A 14,266-nucleotide genomic window follows, 5' to 3' on the forward strand; every position below is an offset into this window, starting at 1 on the left:
GAGGAGGAGGATCGGGGGATAGCAAGGTGGGGGTGAGGGGCAGGAGTCCAAGACCACCCTGCCCACGTCCTGACTGCCCTCCCCCACTCCCCCAGGGATGTACCTGGTGAGCTGCTGAGCTCTGCGCTATGTCCTGGTGCTCGCCGCCTGCTCCCGCTTTCCGTGGACCCTGGGGTCCCCCACCCCAGCCTCCCTGAGGTCCAGACCCTGTGGAGAGGAGCCCAACGCCCAGCCTGGCCAAGCCCCAGACTTGCTCCTCCTCACGCAACCCTGCGCAGGCCCAGTCTTTTAATGTTCTTTGAATAAACATTCTATTTTCTAATAAAAGCAAAAACAAACCTTTTCCTGCTCCAGGAAGTTTCCTTCTCCATGCCAGAGAGCTTTCCTTCACAGTGCCTCCTCTTCTCTGTCTTGACCAGCTGTGCTAGGCATTGCTGGGGGAGACACACCCCCAGAGGACATTCCCAGCCCCACAGGGTCAGATCTGGGCTGGAGGGAGGGACAGGAGCTGAGGGAGCCCAGAGAGTGGAGTTGGAAAAACTTCCTAAGGAAGGGGGATTTTAAGTAGGGTTTTGAAGAATGAGTAGGAGTTTGCCAAATGGAGAAGGGTATCCCAGGCAGAGGGATGGTGAGTAGTAAGTTCCATGAGTGTTATGGATTGAATTGGGTCCCCAAAAATGTGTTGTGAGTGTGCTGTGAATCCTGACCTCTATGCCTGTGGTTATAATCCCATTTGGAAATGGGTTATCTTTGTTTTGTCAATGAGGCAGGATTAGTTTAGGGTATGTCTTGAGTCAGTCTCTTTTGAGATAATGAAAGAGATATAAACCAAGGTGATTAGGGAGAGAGAAACAAGCAGAGATGGGGAAAGAGAGATGCCAAGCCACATAAAGATCACCCAGGAAAAGAAGCTCAGAAGAGACAAGGACTTTCCTCCAGAGCTGACAGAGAGAGAAAACCTTCCCTAGAGCCGGCGCTCTGAATTCAGACTTCTAGTCTCCTAAACTGTGAGAAAATAAATTGGTTTGTTAAAGCCATCCACTTGTAGTATTTTTGTTGTAGTAGCACTAGATAACTCAGACAATGAAAAAACAATCAACTCACAAGTGTTGATTGAGTGTCTATGCCAGGCTGAAGGAGCACAAAGTTCTTGGAGGCTGTGAAGCCAGGCAGCCTGGATTTGGAGCCTTTTTTACCACAAATCGTGACTGTGTGACTTTGAGTTCGTGACTGGACTTCTGAGGCCTCAGAGTCCTTGTCTGAGACCCACCTCACTGGGTGGCCAAGGGAGGTTGGGAACTTGGTATTGAGTAAGAACACCAGCAGTTCTGGCTGCTGGCTTTTTTCTGTGGGGCGCCCAAGGCAGAGGGGTGGCCTGAGGCTGGGGCCAGGACAGGTGTGGGCGGGCAGGTCTAGGCTCTGCAGACAGTCCTGCATCTTGCTGGCACGTGAGGACCCTGGACACCCAACCTGAGGCCTTGCAGACCCCAGGAACAGAGCTGGGCCCAGACGGAGGTCGGGAAGCAGCAAGCCAAACTGGGCCTGAGACCCACTGTTATGGACTGAATTGTGTTCCCCAACATGTATGTGAACTTGGCTAGGTCAAGATTCCCAGTGTTGTGTGATTGTCCACAATTTTGCCACCTGATGTGATTTTCCTATGTGTTGTAAATCCTACCCTTATGATGTTAATAAGGTGGGATTAGCTGCAGTTATGTTAATGAGGCAGGATACAATCTACAAGATTAGGTTGTGTCTTAAATCAATCTCTTTTGAGACATAAAAGAGAGAAGCTGAGCAGAGGGACAGGGGGACCTCATACCACTAAGAAACAAGAGCCAGGAGAATAGCGCGTCCTTTGGACCCAGGGTCCCTGCGCTGAGAAGCTCCTCAACCAGGGAAGATTGATGACAAAGACCTTCCCCCAGAGCTGCCAGAAAGAGAAAGCCTTTCCCTGGAGCTGGTGCCCTGAATTCGGACTTCCAGTCTCTAGACGGTGAGAGAATAAATTTCTCTTTGTTAAAGCCATCCACTTGTGCTATTTCTGTTATAGCAGCACTAGATGACTAAGACATCCACTTCTCTCTCTTTCGGGTTCTCTCCCCTAGGCCTCTGAGGAAGGAGAGAGTCTGTCTGTGCCTCAGTTTCCTCACCTGTAAAATGGGGGAAATAGCCCTGGCTCCTAATGTTGGGAGAGATCTGGGAAGCCATCGTCAGCTCAAAGCAGGTGCACAATTGTCCCTCGTGTGTTTGATTCTAACTCAGTTGTCACCCCGAGGAGGGGACAGCTGGGCATGATCTCCCCCAGCCCAGGTTGTGTACCCTGTCCCGAAAGAAAAGTGTCATTTCAACCACAGGACACAAAAATGCCTCACAGGTCCCAGGGGTATACAGCATGGTCATAGGCCACAGCATACACGGAGGTTGAGGGTAGGGTAGAGGGACCTTTATTAGGGTCTGACGGTGGGGTAAGGGAATTTTCATGGGGTAAGTGACCAAGATGTTCAAATACTTCATAATATAACCAAACTCTTCTAACAGCTACCCATTATCCCTGAAATCTCTGACTTATCCTCCTGGCTAGATCCCTCTGTTGTAGTGTAAAAACATGTAACGGGGAAGACCAAAAACAAATTTTCATAAAGGAGATGGCCTTTAAGCTCCTTATCCCCCCTCCCCCCTCACAGCATCCATTGTGGTACTTCTCTGCAAATTAAAACTACGATGAGATTCCATCTGGATTAATGCAAGGCTGGCATTAATCCAAAAAACACAAAATAATAAATGTTGGAGGGGCTGCGGAGAGATTGGAACTCTTATACACTGCTGGTGGGAATGTAAAATGGTACAACTACTTTGGAGATCTATCTGGCGTTTCCTTAAAAAGTTAGAAATAGAACTACCATACAACCCAGAAATCCCACTCCTCGGAATATATCCTAGAGAAATCAGAGCCTTTACAAGAAAAGATATATGCACACCCATGTTTATTGCAGCACTGTTTACAATAGCAAAAAGCTGGAAGCAACCAAGGTGTCCATCAGTGGATGAATGGATGAATAAATTATGGTATATTCACACAATGGAATACTACGCCTTCATAAAGAACAGTGAGGAATCTGTGAAACATTTCGTAACATGGAGGAACCTGGAAGGCATTATGCTGAGTGAAATTAGTCAGTTGCAAAAGGACAAATACTGTATAAGACCACTATTATAAGATCTCGAGAAATAGTATAAACTGAGAAGAACACATTCTTTTGTAGTTCCGAAAGGGGGGAGGGAGGAAGGGGGGAGAGGGTTATTTACTGATTAGTTAGTAGATAAGAACTACTTTAGGTGAAGGGAAGGACAATACTCAATACAGGGAAGGTCAGCTCAACTGGACTGGACCAAAAGCAAAGAAGTTTCCTGGATAAAAATAAACTGAATGCTTCGAAGGTCAGCGGAGTAAGGGAGGGGGTTTGGGGACTATGGCTTCAGAGGACTTCTAAGTCAATTGGCAAAATAAATTCTGTTAAGAAAACTATCTGCATCCCACTTTGAAGTGTGGCATCTGGGGTCTTAAATGCTAACAAGCGGCCATCTAAGATGCATCAATTGGTCTCAACCCACCTGGATCAAAGGAGAATGAAGAACACCAAGGTCACAAGATAATTATAAGCCCAAGAGACAGAAAGGGCCACATGAACTAGAGACTTACACCATCCTGAGACCAGAAGAACTAGAGGGTGCCTGGCCACAACCGATAGCTGCCTTGACAGGGAGCACAACAGAGAACCCCTGAGGGAGCAGGGGGACAGTGGGATGCAGACCCCAAATTCTCATAAAAAGACCAGACTTAATGGTCTGACTGAGACTAGAAGAATCCTGGCGGTCACGGTCCCCAAACCTTCTGTTGGCCCAGGATAGGAACCATTCTTGAAGACAACTCATCAGACATGGAATGGACTGGACAAAGGGTTGGAGAGATGCTGATGAGGAGTGAGCTACCTGTATCAGGTGGTCACTTGAGAATGTGTTGGCATCTCCTGTCTGAAGGGGAGACGGGAGGGTAGAGAGGGTTAGAAACTGGCAAAACGGTCACGAAAGGAGACTGGAAGGAGGGAGAGGGCTGACTCATTAGCAGGAGAGTAAATGGGGGTATGTAGTAAGGTGTATATAAGTTTATATGTGAGAGACTGACTTGATTTGTAAACTTTCACTTAAAGCACAATAAAGATTATTATTAGTTTTTAATTAAAAAAAAAAAAAGGTCAATTTCCCCTTTACTGGGAGCAGCAGAACAAGACTAATACCTCTTGTCCTCTCAGAGTGATGGGTTGGATCCCCAACAGCAGTGTGCTAGAACCCTGCTAGTTGCTGCCAATAGTTGGTTAGGGAAGCAAAAGCAAACATGCCGCTGCCCAAAGGGTGGCTTTGGACCTGCAGTTTCATGGGTAGCCGTACCTGCCCTGCTATTGGGTGGGGCGCTGCAACTGGGGGCAGCTGTACCTAGCTGCTAATGTTTACACCACCCTCCCCAGTGTTCCCAGGAATTGGCAAACTATAACAGCCCAGCACAGATACCAGCATACATCATGGTGGTTTTGCCCCTTGTCCCTGTTCTAGTCCCAGGCCAGCACTACAGACGTGGAGTGGCAGGTAGAGGTGCTAGCCAGACACACCACGGCTGCACTTAACACCAGGTGGGCTATCACCTTTCTGGATGGGGAGACTCAACAAATACAGAAGGTCGTCCTTCAGAGTAGGATGGCCCTTGACATCCTGATCGCCACCCAGGGTGGCACCTGTGCCATGATAAAAACTGAATGTTGCATGTACAGCCCTGATGCCTCTAAAAATGTGTCTTTGGCTCTGCAGGACTTGCAGCAACACATCACTGCTATCAAACATGAGGCCGCTGACCCTGTCTCTAGCTGGCTGCAATCCCTCCCGTCCACCTAGCTGACAGGCTTCTGGGTGACATTGGGACCCTTATTAGTATGTCTTTTCCTGTGTTGCTGGTTATACTGAGTATGTGGTCTGGCTCTGCAATGCTCCTCTGCATACCAAGTCTGAGGGCTATTGCGGAAGATGGGGTGGTAAGATTGTAAGGATATTAGGAGGGTATGCAGGGGTGGACTGTAGGGTAATGCTATTCAGCTATATGCATCCCCTCCCTAATGGAATCAGCTTTGCTCTTCCCCGAAACATGCTGGGGATGAATTTGGGGTGGACTTGGGCTAAGGTACAAGGCCAGGAGGGGCACGACTGGGCCAGCGGCCAAGGCCGAGGAATGCCTAAGCAAGAAGAAGGAAAACATCTGGGCCTGGATGTGAAGTCCCTGGGAACACTGACTGCCCAAGGACATGGGCAAAAAACAATGAGCCTTGGTCCCAGCTGGAATGGTATATAAGCTTGGGTCCCTTGCTAGGTGGTTGCAGAAAACACTCTAGCCGCCCGCCACTGGAGAGAGCAGCTGCTTGCTGTGTGAGTAAGTATCCCTGAACGTATGAACCTTCAAAGGGCTATGTGTCAGTTCTTCCGATTATCTGCCAGGATGCACAGTGAGGGTCTTTCCTTGCTGGGGCTGTCCCCCGACAGCTGAGTTAGAATCCAACACCTTCGGGGCAATTATCTGCCTTGCTTTTTGAAGGATGACTGACTACAGAGGCAAACAGGGACCCTTCAGGCAGGCTCAGCTCTGGTGCAATGTTCCACCCCACCCCACCCCTGCAGGACCTCAGCTCCTGGCTGCAAGTTCAAAGCACAACCTGCCCTATGGGGGGGGTGGTTCACTGAGTTCATGAACCTCAGGGAGGGAGTTGCCACCCCATAAAGGAGCCAGCATTGCATGTCCTATTTTGTGGGCCTGTCCTGCCCATTCTAGTCTTGGGCACTTGTGAGCATGGGCATTTGGGACACATGGATCCCTCCTGGCTGGTCCCTGTGTTGCTTTCATGTGGCCGAGTGGCTGGGGTGCTGTCACTGCGTGAAGGGATACCATCTGCTAGCTTGTTTCCCTACAGCCTCCATCAGCATTTGGATTGGTGCTGACCTGATAAGTGCAGGAGGCTTAACACCTTCCAGTGATCTTCATTTGTTTTCTTTGGGCACAAATGAGGCCGGGCATCTTTTCAAACACTCAAGGCATTTCCAGGTGTGGTACCTCAAGGCCTTCACCTCCTTCCGGGTGTGACATGTATTGGGCACATGAGGTGATTTCCAGGAGGGGAGACAGGGTGGGTGGACCAGGTTGACTGGAGGTCAGCTGGCTGGAAGGGTGTCATTAGGTGGTTTACAACACCTTGGTCTCCTCTGCCTGGGAGGTGGTTTTGCCCCTTGTCCCTGTTCTAGTCCCCTGCCTGGGAGGTTCTAAAACCTTAGCTCTGGCCCACTGGGGAAATGGAAGCATCTAGTGGCAGGTCAGCCCGAGGCCACCCCAGCTGGCAATTGACCTAGAGAGAATATATTTAATTGAGGTAAAATTCACACACCATAGAATTACCATCCTAATGTGCATAGTTCAGTGGCACTTAGGACATTCACTGTGTTGCGCAACCACCACCATTGTCTAGTTCCTGAAACTTTATATCACCCCAGAAGAACACACCACACCCATTACCAATAATTCCCCATTTTCTTCACCTGAAAAACAAAACCAAAAAAAACCCCATGTGGTGGAGTCCATTCCAACTCATGGTGACCTCATGTGCGCTAGAGTAGAACTGCGCTGCATAGGGTTTTCTTGGTTATCATCTTTACAGAAGCAGACCACCAGGCCTTTCTTCCCCAGTGCTGCAGGGTGGGTTCAAACTGTCAACCTCTAGTTTAGTAGTTGAGTGTAAACCGATTACGCCACCCAGGGACCTCGCCCTGCCCCTGGCCACCACCAGCCTACTTCCTGTCTCTATGGATTTGCCTGCTTTGGATGTTTCATATAAATGGAATCTACAATATGTGGTTCTTTGTGTCTGGCTTCTTTCACTGAGTATAATGTTTTCAAGTTTCATTCAGGTTGTATCAGAACCTGATCACCAGGTATCAGAACTTTATTCCTTTGTATGGCTGAGTAATATTCCTTTTTATGGATGGACCACATTGCGTTTATCCTTTCATCTGTGGATGGTCACTTGGGTTGTTTCCACCTTTTGGTTATTGTAACTGCCATATTTTTACACAAATAATGTGTGCTTTATGTGTTTTTAGTCAACCAAAACCCCTTTGCACGTTATTTTCCTAGATGCGCCGTGTGCATTATATGTATGGGCGCGTTACCTACGTGGAAGCGTTATTCGCGAAATTGCAGTAAGTCGGTTATGAACCATTGCTTACAAATTTAAAACCTCTTTTCAGTTCTTTTGGGTATATACCCAAGAGTGGGACTGTTGAGTCCTAAAGTAGCCCTTGGCTAAACAGGTAAGCACTTGTCAGTGGTTTGAACCCACCAGCTGTGGCATGGTGGAAAAGACTTGTCAATCTGCTCCAGTAAAGATTACAGCCTACAAATCAAAACTAAAATAACATACCATTTCATCCCAGCATTACTGGCACTGATTAAAAAAAAAAACAACACAGAAAGTAACAAGCGTTGGAGAGGCTCGGAGGAGACTGGAACTGTTATGCGCAGCTGGTGAGAATGCAAAATAGTACAACCATTTTGTATAATGATATGGTGCTTCCTTAAAAAGCTAGAAATGGAAATACCACATGATCCAGCAATCCCACTCCTAGGACTATATCCTACAGAAATAAGAGTCGTAACAAGTATAGACATATACATACTCCTGTTCACTGCAGCATTGTTCGCAATAGCAAAAAGATGGAAACAACCTAAGTGCCCATGGACAGATGAATGGATAAACAAACTCTGGTAAATACACACGATGGAATACTACATAATGATAAAGAACAATGATGAATCTGTGAAACATCTCACAACATGGATGAATCTGGAGGGAATTATGCTGAGTGTAATAAGTCAATCGCCAAAGGACAAATACTGTATGAGGCCACTACTACAAAAACTCATGGAACAGTTCACACACAGAAAGAAACAATCTTTGATGGTTATGAGGGAGGGAAGAGGTGGGAGGGAAAAACACTAGCTTGACAATTGATAAGTGGTTAAGTTTGGTGAAAGGTAAGACAGTACACTATACTGAGGAAGTCAGCACAACTTGACTAAGGCAAAGTCATAGAAGATTCATAGGCACATCCTCCCTGAGGCACCAAGTTACTGGGCTCACGGTTGGGGACCATGGTCTTTGGGGACATCTAGCTCAATTGGCATAACACAGTTTATAAAGAAAATGTTCTACATTCTACTTTGATGAGTAGCGTCTGGGGTCTTACAAGCTTGTGAGCGGCCATCTAAGATACATCTACTGGACTCACCCTGTCTGGAGCAAAGAACAATGAAGAAAACCAAAGACACAAGGGAAAGATTAGTCCAGAGGACTAATGGACCACAAATAATACAGCCTCCACCAGGCTGAGTCCAGAACAACTAGATGGTGACTGGCTACCACCACTGATCACTCCGACAGGGATCACAATAGAGGGTCCCGGACAGAGTGGGAGAAAAACAGAGAACAAAATTCAAACTCACAAAAAAAGACCAGACTTACTGGTCTAACAGAGACTGGAGAAAGCCCGAGAGTATGGTCACTGGACAGTCTTTTAACTCAGTACTGAAGTCACTCTTAAAGTTCACCCTTCAGCCAAAGATTAGACAGGCCTATAAAACAAACAATAACACAGGTAGTTCAACCATGTATACGAGACTAAATGGGCACGCCAGCCCAAAAGCAAAGACGAGACAGCAGGAAGGGAAAGGAAAACTGGATGAATGGAAATGCGGAGCCCAAGGTCAAGAAGGGAATAGTGTTGACACATCATGGGGTTGGCAACCAATATCACAAAACAATTTATGTATCGATTGTTTAATGAGAAACTAATTTGCTCTGTAAACTTTCACCTAAAGCACACACACACACAAAGATTACAGTCTAGGAAACCACATGGGGCAGTTCTATTCTGTCCTATAGGATCGTTACGAGTTGGAATTGACTCGCTGGCACACAACATGGTAACTCCGTTATAGTTTGGTGTTGTTGAGTTGGTTCCAACTCATAGCAACCCTATGCAGGGCAGAAAGAAACACTGCCCAGTCCTGTGCCATCCTCAAAATGGTTGCTATGCTTGAGCCCATTGTTGCAGTCACTGTGTCAGTTCATCTTGATGAAGGTCTTCCCCTTTTTCAGTGACCTTCTACTTTACCAAGTATGATATTCTTCCCCAGGGATGGGTCCCTCCTAATAACTTGTCCAAAGTACCCAAGAAGCCATTTGCTCTGTAAACTTTCACCTAAAGCATAATTAGAAAAAAAAAAAAAAAAAAAAGATTACAGCCTAGGAAACCCTATGGGGCAGCTCTACTTTGTCCTATAGGGTCGCTCTGAGTTGGAATCGACTCAATGGCAACGGGTGGGTCTACTTTATCAATGCCCATGGAAGGAGCAATCAAGAAAACAAATGACATATTGCGTTCTGCAAATCTGCAGCAAAAGACATCTTTCAAGTGTTAAAAACCATAGATGTCACTTTGAGGACTAAGGCGCGCCTGACCCAAGCCATGGTATTTTCAATCACCTCATCTGCGTATGAAAGCTGGACAATGAATAAGGAAGATGGAAGAAGAATGGATGCCTTTGAATTATGATGTTGGCAAACAGTATCGAATATACCATGGACTGCCAGAAGAACGAACAAATCTGTCTTGGAAGAAGTACAGCCAGAATGCTCCTTAGAAGCAAGGATGGCAAGGGACCAGTCCCTGGAGAAGGACATCATGCTTGGTAAAGTAGAGGGTCAGCTTAAAAGAAGAAGGCCCTCAACAAGATGGACTGACACAGTGGCTGCAACAATGGGCTCAAGCATTAACAACTATTGTGAGGAGGGCGCCGGACAAAGCAGTGTTTCCTTCTGGTGTACACAGGGTCACTATGAGTTGGAACTGATTCGATGCACCTAACAACAACAACTACTTTACCAAGCATGATGTCCTTCTCTGGGGACTGGTCCCTCCTGATAACATGTAAAAAGTACAAATGTCCTAAGCCTCACCATGCTTGCTTCTAAGGAGCATTCCAGCTGTACTTCTTCCAAGGCAAAATTCGTTGTTCTAGCAGTCCATGGTATATTCAATATTCTTCACCGACATCGTAATTCAAATGCATCAATTCTTCTTTGGTCTTCCTTGTTCATTTTCCAGCTTTCGCGTGCATATGAAGTGATTGAAAACACCATAGCGTGGGTCAGGTGTACCTTAGTCCTCAAAGTGACACCTTTGCTTTTCAACACTTTTAAGAGCTCTTTGGCAGTAGATTTGCCAAATGCAATACATCCTTTGATTTCTTGACTGTTGCATCCATGGACATCGATTGTGGATCCAAGTAAAATGAAATCCTTCACAATAATATTTCCTCCACTTATCATAATGTTGCTTATTGGTCCTGTTGTGAGGATTTTCATTTTCTTTATGTTGATGTGTAATTCATACTCAAGGTTGTAGTCTTTGATCTTCAGTAAGTGCTTCAAGACCTCTTTACTTTGAGCAAGGAAGGTTGTGTTATTTGCATACCACAGATTGTTAACGTGATTCTGATGCCACATACTTCTTTCTATAGTCCAGTTTCTCAGATTATTTGCTCAGAATACAGATTGAGTAAGTACGGTGAAAGAATATGACCCTGATGCACACTGTGCCTGATTTTAAACCACGCAGTCTTCCCTTGCTCTGTTCAAACAACTGCCTCTTGGTCTATGTACAGGTTCCTCACGAGCACAATCAATTGTTCTGGAATTCCCATTCTTTGCAATGTTATCCATAATTTGTAATGATCCACACAGTCAAACACCTTTGTGTAGTCAATAAAACACAGGTAAACATCCTTCTGGTAGTCTCTGTTTTCAGCCAAGATTCATCTGACATCAGCAATCATATCCCTCGTTCCAAGTCCTCTTCTGAATCTGGCTTGAATTTTTGGCAGTTCCCTGTCAATATACTGCTGCAAATGCTTTGAATGACCTTCAGCAAAGTTTTTCTTGCATGTGATATTAAACATACTGTTTGGTAATTTGTGTATTCTACTGGATCACCTTTCTTTGGCATGCACACAAATATGGATCTCTTCCAGTTGGCTAACCAGGTAGCTGTCTTCCAAATTTCTTGGCATTGATGAGTGAGCACCTCCAGCGCTGAATCCATTTGTTGAAACATCTCAATTGGTATTCCGTCAATTCCTGGAGCCTTGTTTTTTGCCATTCCCTTCAGTGCAGCTTGGATGTACTGGTTCTTGATCATACGCTACCTCCCGAAATGGTAGAACTTTGACCAATTCTTTTTGGTACGTGACTGTATATTCCTTCCACCTTCTTTTGATGCTTGCTGTGTTGTTCAATATTTTACCCATAGAATCCTTCAATATTGCAACTCGAGGCCTGAATTTTTTCTTCAGTTATTTTAGCTTGAGAAATGCCATTTTGGTTTTCTAGCTCCAGGTCTTTGTACATTTCATTATAATACTTTGTCTTCTCAGGCCATCCTTTGAAATCTTCTGTTCACCTCTTTTACTTCCTCATTTCTTCCATTTGCTTTAGCTACTCTGTGTTTAAGAGCAAGTTTCAGAGTCTCTTCTGACATCCATTTTTGTCTTTTCTTTCTTTCCCGTCTGTTTAATGACCTCTTGCTTTCTTCATGGATGATGTCATCCCACAACTTGTCTGGTCTTTGGTCATTAGAGTTTAATGTGTCAAATCTATTCTTGAAATGGTCTCTAAATTCAAGTGGGATATACTCAAGGTCATACTTTGGCTCTCATGGACTAGTTCTAATTTTTTTCAGCTTCATCTTGAACATGCATATGATCAATTGATGGTTTGTTCCACAGTCAGCCCCTGGCCTTGTTCTGATTGATGATATTGAGCTTCTCCATTGTCTCTTTCCACAGATGTAGTCTATTTGATTCCTGTGTATTCCATTTGGTGTGGTCCACATGTATAGTTGCCATTTATGTTGTTGAAAATAGGTATTTGCAATGAAGAAGTTATTGGTCTTGAAAAATTCTATAATGTGATCTCCGATGTCCTTTCTATCACTAGGGTCATATTTTCCAACTACCATCCTTCTTCTTTGTTTCCAACTTACACAGTCCATTCCATTCAATTATCAATGCATCTTGATTGTATAGTTGATCAATATCAGAATGCAGAAGTTGGTAAAAATCTTCAATTTCTTCGTCTTTGGCATTAGTGGTTGGTGCGTAAATTTGAATAGTAGTTGTATTAACTGGACTTCCTTGCAGGGGCATGGATATTATTCTATCACTAACAGCATTGTACTTCAGAATAGATCTTGAAGTATTCTTTTTGACTATGAATGCAACACCATTCCTCTTAAATTTATCATTCCCGGCATAGTAGACCATAAAAAAAAAAAAGACCATACGATCGTCCAATTCAAAATGGCCAGTACCAGTCCATTACAGCTAATGCCTAGGATATCGATGTTTATGAGTTCCATTCCATTTTTGAAGACTTCCAATTTTCCTAGATTCATACTTTGTACATTCCATGTTCTGATTACTAATGGATGCTTGCAGCTATTTCTTCTCGTTTTGAGTTGTGCCACATCAACAAATAAAGGTCCTGAAAGTGACATTAAGGTCGACTCTACTTTGAGGAGGCAGCTCTTTCCCAGTCGTATTTTGAGTGCCTTCCAACCTGAGGGGCTCATCTTTCAGCATTATATCAGACAAACTGACAGATGAGTGGCAGGTGGTAACTCTAAAGTCCCCCCCCAAAAAAAACCACTGCTGTCAAGTCAATTCCAACTCATAGTGACCCTATAGGACATAGCAGAACTGTCCCATAGGGTTTCCAAGGTTGTAAATTTTTAGGAAGCAGACTGCCACATCTTCTTCCATGCAGTGGCTGGTGGGCTCAAACCACTGACCTTTTGGATAACAGCTGGGTGTTTTAACCACTGCACCACCAGGTTTCCTTCTGAGGTCCCTAGGAGGCACAAATGGTTTGCACTCAATAACAAACCTAAAGATTGGTAGTGTGAACCCACCCAGCAGCATCACAGAAGAAAGGCCTGGCAATCTACTTCCATAAAGATCACAGCCAAGAAAACCCTATGGAGAAATTCTACTCTAACACACATGAAGCCTCCATGAGTCACAATCTAGGGCAATCAATGGGTTTATGGAAATTCTACCAGTTGGGATTTGAACCTGGGTACTCTGGTGCCAGACTGTGGCTGTTGTGCTTAAAGCTCTAAACACCAAGTTTAGAGGGATCTGGTGCACAGGCAGGGGAGATTCGCTGCACACCTGAGATAGGAAACTGGAGCTGGCCTCAGTTTCCCAGAGGTCACTTCTCTACCTGCCAGTCGACTACCACAGCCCTAAATATGGGATTGGGGGCAACACAGGAAGGAGCCCAGCATAAGATCAGACCTGGGGTTCCAGCTCCTTTGTAGGGCAAAAGCATCCTCCCTGAGGCCCAGTAGCTCTGGGAACCATATAAGGTGATAAAGCAATAGGGCCCGTTGGTCGGGCTTTGAACTTAGAGGGAGGAGTTGAGACCCCCACAAGGGTGAAAAGCACCTGCGGCCCAAACACAGGCTGCCCGAAGGGGCTCCATTTGGCTCAGCCACTTCCAGAATCAATGATCCTTCATAAAACCATGTGGATCATGCACTTGCTCTGAGCTGAGGACGGCTTCCCAGCCCTCTCCCAGTCCAAGGAGCCAGGGCTGTTCTCCCCCTTTTACTACATATGAGGAAACTGAGGCACAGCCAGGCCTCCACCCACCCGCCCAGGAAGAAACAGGAAAGGGGAGGAAAGAAGGGAAGGAGCAGGGTGTCTAATCATCCATGGGCGCACATGAAACCCCTCCCCCTCTGCAGTCTAGTCAGACTCATAGTGATCCTATAGGACAGAGAACTGCCCCATTGGGTTTCCAAGGAGGGGCTGCTGGGTTTGAACTGCAGACCTTTTGGTTAGCAGCTGAGCTCTTTAACCACTGCGCCACCAGGGCACCACCTGCAACCCGGAGCTCACCAACCCTAGGCTCAATGATGGATGCCTCTGAGACCCAAACGCAGCGCCTACTAAGCAGGGTTCGAATCCCCGCCAGCCCCACTCCACAATTTTCAACTCTGACCTTCGACTTCAAATGCCAGTACCCGGAAGTCTGAGGGAGCTCAGGACAGG

General features: G+C 45.8%; 1 protein-coding gene across 9 annotated transcripts in view; it reads left to right on the plus strand.

Annotated features, from left to right (window-relative positions):
• FCHO1 (FCH and mu domain containing endocytic adaptor 1) overlaps positions 1 to 3,048 on the plus strand; it is a 31,082-nt gene extending 28,034 nt beyond the window's left edge. For 3 of the 9 annotated variants that reach the window (XM_023552239.2, XM_023552237.2, XM_023552238.2), the window contains exon 28: positions 96 to 1,354. In XM_023552239.2, the coding sequence (XP_023408007.1) occupies positions 96 to 118 (23 nt within the window). In that variant the 3' untranslated portion in view covers positions 119 to 1,354. Of the gene's footprint in view, positions 1 to 95 lie in introns of all 9 variants that reach the window. The other 6 variants (XM_064280953.1, XM_023552240.2, XM_023552243.2 and 3 more) reach the window with 5 other exon arrangements.
• Positions 3,049 to 14,266: the final 11,218 nt, after the last annotated feature.

The sequence above is a fragment of the Loxodonta africana genome, chromosome 3 (assembly GCF_030014295.1).
Source record: "Loxodonta africana isolate mLoxAfr1 chromosome 3, mLoxAfr1.hap2, whole genome shotgun sequence".
Classification (NCBI taxonomy): Eukaryota; Metazoa; Chordata; class Mammalia; order Proboscidea; family Elephantidae; genus Loxodonta; species Loxodonta africana.